General features: G+C 46.7%; 1 protein-coding gene across 1 annotated transcript; it reads left to right on the top strand.

Moving 5' to 3' along the window:
* The first annotated feature begins 2,399 nt into the window (after window positions 1-2,399).
* Window positions 2,400-4,522, top strand: LOC119086611 (proline-rich extensin-like protein EPR1). The gene is given in 1 exon segment (XM_037198797.1): window positions 2,400-4,522. A coding segment is annotated over 1 exon segment (2,115 nt). The 5' UTR covers window positions 2,400-2,407.
* Window positions 4,523-11,440: the final 6,918 nt, after the last annotated feature.

Here is an 11,440-nt window from a genome sequence, read left to right as displayed (position 1 = left end):
CCAGATATAGATGTAACCAACCGTCTTATTAAATAAGAAACACAGAAACAATGCAAAAGAGAAAGCCGAAAGATCAGAGCTCAGAGCTAAAATCTCACCCTTCCGCCTGCGGTGTCCCAGCTTCCCGAAAGGAGACCTATTTCCTGTCTGTCCGTCTATTTATAGTATTTTGTTCTGCCTTCTCATTGGTTGTAAACCCAAACACGTGACTGCCTCGTCACTGTCTGAATGTACAGCCCCCTAGGTCTTAAAGGCATATGTCTCCAATGCTGACTGTATCCCTGAACACACAGAGATCTATGGGATTAAAGGCGTGTGCCACCATCGCCACACTCTTGCTATGGCTCTAATAGCTCTGACCCCCGGGCAACTTTATTATTAACATAAATTCAAAATCACATTTCAGTACAATTAGATTACCACCACAACAAGTATTTCAGACCGGGACACCCTGCCACTTTATGGAATTTGGGGGCCTCTAATCCAGGTTTTTATGTATGCTGCACAAGGACTTGACACAATGAGCTACATCCCTATCCCAGAAATGAGTGTCTTTATAATCGCAGCCAGAAACAGAGAAAATAATTCTAAGGACCCTGGACACTTCACCAACAGCAGATTCAGATTATATACAGCAAAGATAAAGAACAGGAAACATGCATGCACAGACAGTGGTGAGGTGGTTATTAGAACTGTGAAGTAAGTCTTTTCTGGGAGAAGAAATCCAGCACCAGGACTCCAGAATATTCCCACCCCCAAACAGGAACTTCCTGGACACATTCGAGTACTCAGGGCCCCTTCTATTCTAAGAGTGACCAGAACATGTTGGGAATAGTTGGCTGCCTTGGAACCAGTCTGACCACATGCCAGCAAAGGGGCTGCTTGACTGACAGTTCTGGGATGGAGACCAGGGTGTAAAGGCCTGCTCTTGACACTTTGACCGTTCAGAGAAGAAACTAGAAGTCGGGGGTTAGGGACAAGAGAAAGGTGAGGAACCTGAGCTCAGGTGTGACAATTCTCACAGCTTTTTTCCAGCACTCATGAAGGCTGAACAGTACTACTAAACTCCTCCCCAGTAGCCCTGGTGAATATGAGCCCTCTGATCTGCCTGCTGAAGGACCAGCAGGCCCTGCAACCCTGCCCAAGCTCCTGGAAAGGCAGAGCATGGAAGCATGACAGGCTCTAACTTCACTTTGTGTGAAATCCTGAAGAAGAACTTCCCAGATAAACACATTAGCTTAATAACCCTTCTCTGCCAAGTACCAGGGACCTAATGTGGATATGATCTACACATTTCCATTCAAGTGATAAGTTTTTTGCACACTGAAGGCCTCTCTGCTGATGCAGCAAATCCAAATCAGAACGAATCAGGAAAAGCCCAGGTTTAATGGGTGAAGCACTCCCAGTTGATTCCTTGGCTACTCAGAGAGGAGAGAGGACTGAGAGCCTGGATGAACCACATGTCTGTTTTCTAGGATGCAGCTTCTATACCCTGTAGGAGTGGTCTTGAACCACTCTGGGGGAGGAGCTATGTTTGGCGGGCTTTGAAGGGGCGGGTTTGGGGAGGAGCTGTGTTTGGCGGGCTTTGAAGGGGCAGGTTTAGGGAAAGAGATAGGGAAGGGAGCCGAGATGGATCTTCCACCAGACTCCTTCCAAACATTCCAGACTCTTTAGGTATAGGGATGCCAGGGTGCCAGGGGCTGAGGTGGAGCTCCCACCCAAACATTAAGAACTATTTTCTTTCTTACTCGCTGCAAATCGGTTCCCGTTGTTGACCCCCACCTGTTCCCTAGGAAGAAAATTCACCAAGGCCAGGGGACTCAGACGCAACTTGGAAGGCCCCTTCTACAGCCTGCTTGTCCAGGAGCCATGTCTTCCCAGCAACCGGCCTGCTCATCGCAGCTCCAAAGTGTCACCAGTTCGCTTCTCAGGGGCTCAGCACCTGGAGTCAACCGGAAGCAAGGATAGCACGCCCATGACTGGATACATATTAACACGCTGTACCAGGGTGCCGGACCGGAAGACAGCCCTGGTTGGTTGAGATGCCCTGCTCCCGGAACTGTAGGGGGCTCCGCCTCAGAGCCTGAAGAAACTCGAGGGAAGCCGCGAGCGGTTTCGATCGCTTTCGTGTCATGGAGCTTCAAAACACCGACTCGTTGCCTCACGAGGAACCTGAGGAGGAAAAACAGAACGGTCAGTGCCTTTGGGAGTGGTGGGTTGGCGATGTTCACGATCGGGAGTAGTGCTACTCAGATCCACGAGGAGACTGGTGTCCCTCAGAGGTGGCCGGAAGGACGGGCGCTGCGCACTGCCGGCTTCGCCTTCCCTGGCGCCATAGCGACTTCGCACCACCCTGGGCCCGGTCACCCAATCTTTCTGTTTCCCACTTTCAGGTGCGAGGGCACCCATGGTCTTGCCGGCTGGAGAGGGGAGAAATGAGGAAGCGAGTGGACAAGGCCAGCCTGGGCGGGAAGCCGCAACAGCGGAAGGGGAAGGAGCAGGAGAATTAAGTGGAGAAGGCCCCTCGGCTGCTGATGCTGCAGGCCTCGAGGATGGCGGGAACCAAGAGGATCATGGCGCCTATGGCGGCGCCCGGGAGAATGAGCAGCGACCCCAGGATCTGGTTCACGATGGCATGGGGGGCACCGAGGGTGTGCAGTCTGTGCCAGCACTGGTGACCCATGTACAGCCTGTGCCACGTACAGTATGTCGTGTACAGCCTGTATCAGTTACAGCTCCCCAGGTACAGCCTATGCCACCTATGTTGCCCTGTGTACAGCCTGTGCTAATTAATGTGCATAGTGTACAGCCTGTGTCAGTTAGGGTGCCCCATGTGCAGCCTGTGTCAGGCACCTTTCCCTGTGCACAGCCTATGCCAGTTATGGTGCCCAATATGCAGCCTGTGCCAATCACTGTGCCCAGGAGACGGTCTGTGCCTGTTAATGTGCCCCGTTTCCAGCCTATGCCAATCACTGGGCCCAGGAGACGGCCTGTGCCTGTTAATGTGCCCCATGTACAGCCTATGCCAATCACTGTGCCCAGGAGACAGTCTGTGCCTATTAATGTGCCCTGTGTCCAGCATATGCCAATCACTATGCCCAGGAGAGGGCCTGTGCCTGTTAATGTGCCCCATGTACAGCCTATGCCAATCACTATGCCCAGGAGAGGGCCTGTGCCTGTTAATGTGCCCCATGTACAGCCTATGCCAATCACTGTGCCCAGAAGAGGGCCTGTGCCTGTTAATGTGCCCCATGTACAGCCTATGCCTGTTAATGTGCCCCATGTACAGCCTGTGCCAATCACTGTGCCCAGGAGACAGCCTGTGCCTGTTAATGTGCCCCGTGTCCAGCCTATGCCAATCACTATGCCCAGGAGACGGTCTATGCCTGTTAATGTGCCCCGTGTCCAGCCTATGCCAATCACTATGCCCAGGAGAGAGCCTATGCCTGTTAATGTGCCCTGTGTCCAGCATACACCAGTCAATGTGCCCAGGAGAGGGCCTATGCCTATTAATGTGCCCCATGTCCAGCCTATGCCAATCACTGTGCCCAGGAGACGGTCTGTGCCTGTTAATGTGCCCCACGTACAGCCTATGCCAATCACTATGCCCAATGTACAGCCTATGCCTGTTAATGTGCCCCATGTACAGCCTGTGCCAATCACTATGCCCAATGTACAGCCTATGCCTGTTAATGTGTCCCATGTACAGCCTGTGCCAATCACTGTGCCCCATGTCCAGCCTATGACAATCACTGTGCTCCATGTACAGTCTATGCCTGTTAATGTGCCCCATGACCAGCCTATGCCAATCACTGTGCCCCATGTACAGCCTGTGCCAATCACTGTGCCCCATGTCCAGCATATGCCTGTTAATGTGCCCCATGCCCAGCCTATGCCTGTTAATGTGCCCCATGCCCAGCCTATGCCTGTTAATGTGCCCCATGTACAGTCTGTGCCAGTTACTGTGCCCAATGTACAGCCTGTACCAGTTAAGGTAACTAGCACACCAAATATGCCAGTTCCTATTGCACAGCCTATGCCAGTCAGGGTGGACTGTGTACAGCCCACACCAATTATAGTACCCAGTGTGCAGTCTATGCCAGGGATGGTGCCCAATGTGCAACATGTGCCATTTATGGTACCTTGTGTCCAGCCTATGCCAGCTACAATGACCCATGTTTCACCTGTGCCGCCTGTGCCCTGTGTGCCACCTGTGCCCTGTGTGCCACCTGTGCCAGCAACAGTGCCCCATGTGCGGCCTGTGCCAGCAACGATGCCTCGTGTGCGGCCTGTGCCAGCAACGATGCGCCGTAGGCGGCCTGTGTCGGCTAGGATGCCACAAGTACAGACTATGCCAGTTACGGGGCCCAATGTACAGCCTCTGCCAGCGCTGCTGTCCCGCCGCCTTCTCCGTGACAGGTTTACGAGGATGCACCTGCAGGAGCCAGAACGGTTTTTCCAGAGAAATGACTAAATGCTGAAGAAGGGTAAGCACCTTGTGTGGCTTCAAGTCCTTTCATAGGGAACAAGATGGTACAGAGAGTCCTCTGGCTCCCTGGCAGCTGTCCTTTTTGTCTTCATTTATTAAAAAGTTCAGATTACATTTTGAAGTTTTATTTTGTCTTGGAATGAGTGTGGGGGAGGGACAAGAGGAGCTGTGTCTCACATTGGGAGGTCAGAGGACAGCTGGAAGGACTTGGTTCTCTCCTTCCAGGATGTGGGTCCTGGGGTCAAAATTGTCTCCTGAGACTGGCTGGCAAGCACGTTCACCTGCTAAGCCAGCAATGAGCAGGAGGAGAGGAGGACACCAGGGGCCAGCCACACAGCCACACAGCCAGCCACAGAATAAGAAGGAAAGAAAAGATATGCAGAAATAGAGAAAGGTAAAAGTCCAGAGGCAAAAGATATATGGAATAATTTAAGTTAAGAAAAGCTGGCAAGAAACAAGCCAAGCTAAGGTTGGGCATTCATAAGTAAGAATAAGTCTCTGTGTGTTTATTTGGGAACTGGGTGGCAGGCTCCCAAAGAGTAAAAACAACAAAAACAAAGTAACTAACTAAAACTACAATGCTCAGTGATGGAGGACACTGGCTGCTCTTCCAGAAGAACCAAGTTTGATCCCAAGCATCCATATGAAGACTCACAACTACCTACCAGTAGCTTCAGTCACAGGGGGTCAGAATCGCTCTTCTGGCCTCCACAGGTACCAGGTACACATGTGGTGCATTTATGTATGCAGGCAATACACTCACATACATAAAATAACTAATAACTACATAAAATGACAATTTTAAAAAGAAGACAGAGATGGTCTTTTTTTTTTTTTTTTTTTGGTTTTTCGAGACAGGGTTTCTCTGTGTAGCTTTGCACCTTTCCTGGAACTCACTTGGTAGCCCAGGCTGGCCTCGAACTCACAGAGATCCGCCTGCCTCTGCCTCCCAAGTGCTGGGATTAAAGGCGTGAGCCACCACCGCCCGGCTCAGAGATGGTCTTAAGCATAGGAGATATTTAGTGTCAACAACAAGCAATATATTCAGTGCTTTTTACAAAGAAGTTAAAAATGAAAACACAAAGATATATCAAGAGATTTCTGTCATCAGTAAAATATGAGAAAAATACATTGGTCCCAAGGTATATTGCTATGCCATTCTGCCATTCTGTTTTAATGATGGTACCTTTATATTATAGCTTGAAATGAGTAAGTATGATTTTTACAGTTATCCTCCCTTCTCGAGATCTGGGCTCTTTTATGACTTCATTTGAACTTTAGGTTGTTTTACACTTTTCTATGAAAAATGTTCTTGGAATTCTATATTTACTATGGATTGAGATAAAGGATGATAAAAGATTACCATTTATTATCAAGCAAAATGCGTGCACAAATATCACAAGATACATGGGGAATCTGAAATGACACTTGTACTCAGCTGTAGCCTCCTTCAACAGGGCCCACGTGACCCTAGGCCCTGCCTTTTCTTCCCATCATGGCCATTCCCAATGAAAGCTCTGCCTCTTGAACCAAAACGTTCCTCTCATTTGGCTAGCAGACCAGTGAGAATACTTGTAACAGGATTACTTTGTGAAGTATGGATATTTTAACAATAAAAGGCTTCCATGAACACAGAATATCTTTCCATCTGTGTGAGTGTGTGTGTGTGTGTGTGTGTGTGTGTGTGTGAGAGAGAGAGAGAGAGAGAGAGAGAGAGATACAGATACGTATTTTACGTGTATGAATATTTGCCTGCATGTATGTATGTACACAAAGTGGGTACCTGGTGCCCATGGAGGCCAGAAGGAAATGTGACATCCTCTCTAATTGGAGTTAAAGATAGCTGTAGTCACCATGTGAGTGTTAGGAACTGAATCTGGGTCCTATGCAGAGTAACCTGTTGTTGGAGGGCTTCTCTCCAGGTTCCACCAAGCCCAGCAGTCCCACAATCCACGTATAAAATAATCACTCAGACGCTTATATTACTTATAAACTGTATGGCCATGGCAGGCTTCTTGCTAACTGTTCTTTTATCTTAAATTAACCCATTTTTATAAATCTATACCTTGCCACGTGGCTGGTAGCTTACCAGTGTCTTTACATGCTGCTTGTCTTGGTGGCTGCAGTGTCTCTCCCTCCTTCTTCCTGTTTCCCCAATCCTCCTCTCTCCTTGTCCCGCCTATATTTCCTGCCTGGTCACTGGCCATCAGTGTTTTATTTATATAGAGTGATATCCCACAGCAGTAACCAGTACTCTTCACCACTGAGCCATCTCTCCAATGCTTGGGAATTTCATGCATGCATACAATGAAATATGAGCTCACCCCAATTTTCCCCTCCAACACCCCAAGTTCCTCCAAACAGCCCCCCATTTTTATGCCCTCTCTTTATAATCCATTAAGTACAATTAGTACTGCTCATATGTGTATGCACTGGTGTATAGCCAACCACTAGAGCAGTGGTTCTCAACCTTTCTTATGCTGTGACCCTTTAATACAATTTCTCATGTTGTGATGTCCCCAGCCATAAAATTATTTTCATTGCTACTTTGTAACTATATTTTTTGCTACTATTATGAATTGCAATGTAAATATCTGATATGTAGGATATCTGTTGTGCGACCCCTGTGAAAGGATCATTTGACCACCAAAGTGTCATGACCTACAGGTTGAGAACCACTGCACTAGAGTATGAGAAAACTATCAGTGGCTGTAACTTAGTTTTCCTGTGTCCTGCCCAGTCCACAGCTGCTCAGATCCAAGTAAATATCCATAGGGAGTGGCACTATTAGGAGGTGTGGCTTTGTTGGAGTGGCCATGGCCTTGTTGGAGGAAGTGTGTCACTGTGGAAACAGGCTTTGAGGTTTCCTATGCTCAGGACACCATCCAGTGTCTCAGTCAACTTCCTATTGCCTACAAGATGTAGGACTCTCAGCTACTACTCCAGCACCACATCTGCCTGGATGTTGCCATGCTCCCTGTCATGATGATAATGGACTGAACCTCTGAAATTGTAAGCAAGCCACCCCAATTAAATGTTTTCTTTATAAGAGATGCCATGGTCATGGTGTCTTTTCACAGCAATAGAAACCCTAAGACAAAATATAAAATATTATATATGTAACTGGAGTATTCCTGTGTCCACCTGGCTCCTGTAGCCACTCAGGCCCAATTAAGCACACAGAGACTTATATTACTTATAAACTGTATGGCTGTGGCAGCTTCTTGCTATCTGTTCTTATATCTTAAATTAACCCATACCTATTAATCTATAAGTTGCCACATGGCTCGTGGCTTACAGGTATCTTTTTTTATTTATTTTATTATTATTTATTTTACAATACTATTCAGTTCTACATAGTAGCCACAGATTCCCTTGTTCTCTCCCTTTCTGTCCCCTCTCCTTTCCCCCAGCACACCTCCCATTCCCACCTCCTCCAGATCAAGGTCTCCCCCGAGGACTGGGATCAACCTGATAGACTCAGTCCAGGCAGGTCCAGTCCCCTCCTCCCAGATTGAGCCAAGCATCCCTGCATAAGTCCCAGGTTTCAAACAGCTAATAACTCATGCAACGAGCCCAGGACTTGGTACCACTGCCTAAATGCCTCCCAAACAGATCGGCTTACAGGTATCTTAACATCTGCTTCTCATCGTGGCGGCTGGCAGCATCTCTCTGCCTCAGCCTTCCACTTCCCAGAATTCTCTCTCTTTGTCCCGCCTATACTTCCTGCCTGGCTAATGGCCAATCAGCATTTTATTTACCAATCAATCATAGCAACATATAAGCATACAGGACATCCCACTATATAAATATATAAATATATATATATATATATATATATATATATATATATATATGTGTGTGTGTGTGTGTGTGTGTGTGTGTGTGTGTGTGTGTGTGTGTATGTATTTATAACATTAACAACATAAAGTTAAGTTAAAGGATCCCTAAATTAATCAGTTTATTTATGTACTAAGATGTAATGGGGTTGGAGATATTGCTCAGTGGTTGCTTGCTACTCATCTAGGAGAACAGAGTTTGGTTCCCAACAACCACATTTGGCATTTCACTACCACCTGGAATTCCAGGGGATCCAGTGTCCTCCCCTGGGCTCTGTGGGCACACACACAGAGAGAGAGAGAGAGAGAGAGAGAGAGAGAGAGAGAGGGAGGGAGGGAGGGAGGGAGAGAGAGATTTTGGAGTTGGAGAGACAGATGGCTTGTGAGTTAGGAACATTGGTTTTACTTGTAAAGGGCTCAGAATCAGTTCTCAGCACCCACATGGCAACTAACAACAGACTGTAACCAGAGTTCCAGGGGATCTGGCCCTTCTTTATTCTTGGAGACACATACTACACATACATATATGTGGACAATCAGTCATATATTTGTGTGTGTGTGTATAATTTTTATAAAATAAATATAAAAATTATAATGTTTTAAAAAATTTAAAAAGCAATGGAAGCATTCCAGATTTTCATCTAGTCATGAATGGATAATAAAACATTCCAAATATACATAAGTGAGCTTTTATTCAGCTGTAATGAAAAATAAAATCATGAAATGGAAAAACTAAGAGAAAAAAAAACAATATGCTGAGCAAATGCTGTATGTTCTATCTCATATGCCAATCCTACCGTTGACCCTTTGATTCTGGTTGTTTAACACCAAGTACTTGTTTAAAAAAATAGGAAAGAGCAATGAGGAGATTGCTGGCAGAGAAGGGGTATAGTAGAACATAGATAGAAGGAATGAAAAGAGGTAGACTAGTGTAGGCAGTAAGGCTTAAACAGAAAGGGAAGTACGAGGGGATTAATAAGGATAAAGGGAGTCTAAAGAAGCCAAGCAGAAGCCTACTGTCTTGTAACCCAAATAAAAAATATAAAAGAGGGATTGAAGATAGTTATCCAGCATGACTTGATGGCAATGCTCCTAGATAATACAGATTATTGAACATAATTACCAGTACAGATATCAGATGCCTCCATAGGTGTGAGTCAAGGAAGCCACAGAAGTTCCCAAAACAATACAAGCTCTTGTCAACCCTTTTGGCTGCCTACTAGAACTAAAGGATAAGATCATATTATGGAAGAGACCACATATCTTGGTTGTAAGATACAGAAATAACAGGCTGGTACTGGGCTCTAAACTTCCTCCATGTTGGCTAGCACTCAAGCCACCTGAGGGTACTGAGTGGGTAGCTGTGGGGGGGCGGGTAAGACACCATTGGTCTTACTGAGCTATGAACTCTTAGAACCAGAATTCCAAAAGGCTGGGGAAGATATGCCCACCTGCGTAAGAGGCTTCACTGTGGTGGGTGTAACTAGCTGTCCTCTGATTGGCTTTGAGGCCTGCTCCAAGGGGAAGTAAGGCAGGCAGCACATGTCTGGTACTGTGAACCCTAGTAATAATCCAAGCCTGGGCAGGTTTTAGGTCCAGAAAGGGAACTAATTACTGATATTTAACAAAATTAACAAAGCAAACAGAAAAAAAAAACATGCATTCATGTTTTTTCTTTTTTTCTTTTTTCTTTTTCTTTTCTTTTTTCTTTTCTTTTTTTTTTTTTTTTGGTTTTTTCGAGACAGGGTTTCTCTGTGTAGCTTTGTGCCTTTCCTGGAACTCACTTGGTAGCCCAGGCTGGCCTCTGGCCTCGAACTCACAGAGATCCGCCTGCCTGTGCCTCCCGAGTGCTGGGATTAAAGGCGTGCGCAACCACCGCACGGCTCATGTTTTTTCTTTTTATTTATTCTTCTTTCATACAATATATCCTGACTGCCCCTCCCCTTTCTCCATTCCTCCCAACTCTCCCTCAACATCCCTTTCCCGAGATCCACTGCTTCTCCATTTCCCTTCAGAAAAGAGCAGGCCTCCTATAGATATCAACCGAACAGAATATAGCAAGATACAATAAGACATGGCACAAACCCTCATATCAAGGCTGGGCAAGGCAACCCAGCAGAAGGAAAAGGGTACTAAGAGCAGGAAAAAGACACCCCACTCCCACTGCTAGGAGTCCCACAAAAACTCCAAGCTAAACAACCACAGCATGTACCCAGAGAACCCATGTATGCACAGACCCATGCAGGCTCTGTGATTGCTGCTTCAGTCTCTTTGAGCCCCTATGAGTCCTGCTTAGTTGATTCTGTAGGCACCGTTCTCCTGGTGTCTTTGACCCCTCTGGCTCCTCCAATCCTTCCTCCCCTTCCTCTGTGGTGTTCCCTGAGCTCCACCTAAAGTTTGGGTGTTGGTTTCTGCATCTGTTTCCACTTGCTGCTAGAGGAAGCCTCTCTGATGATGACTGGACTAGGCCCCGAGCTATGAGTATAGAACGTTATTAAGAATCATTTCACTGATTTATTTTTTCTAGTTGTGTTTGCTTCTACCCTAGGTGTCTGGGCTATCCAGCTTCTAGTTCCTGGTCATCCAGGCTGAGTTGGGCATGGGCTCCTTCTCATGGCATGGGCCTCAAGTTAGACCAATCATTGGTTGGCCACTTCCACAAGCTCTGAGTCACCATTGGGACTCATTGATCTCCCTAGGAGGAGGAAATAGAATGGAATTTACTAGCAGACTGGGACAAGATGGGGGTGGGGTGAGAGAGACGACTGGAATTGGGGAAGCATTTCAGGGTGTGTGGAAACTGTGCAATGTAAACTTCCTTGAATCCATGAAAGTGATCCTAAAGAGGACTCGTGGTAATGGGGAATACAGAGTATTAGCTGACTATCTCTTGTAGCCAGGCAAGGTTTCCAGTAGCAGGTCTGAGTTGCATTCAATTAAGTTGTTGGCCAAGGGGGTTCCATGAAAATCCCCCACAAAACCCAAGGTATTGCTAAGTCACTGGTTTGCTCTCTGCAAATCGACAGCAAGCCCCACTGCCAAGGACAACACCCACACAATTCATTGAACGTGGAGTGTTTCTGTTATAAAAAAAAAAAAAAAAGTTCTTCAA

This window comes from Peromyscus leucopus, chromosome X (assembly GCF_004664715.2).
Source record: "Peromyscus leucopus breed LL Stock chromosome X, UCI_PerLeu_2.1, whole genome shotgun sequence".
NCBI classification, from domain to species: Eukaryota; Metazoa; Chordata; class Mammalia; order Rodentia; family Cricetidae; genus Peromyscus; species Peromyscus leucopus.
The sequence above is the reverse complement of the archived record's forward strand: the minus strand, read 5'-3'. Positions and strand labels throughout refer to the sequence as shown.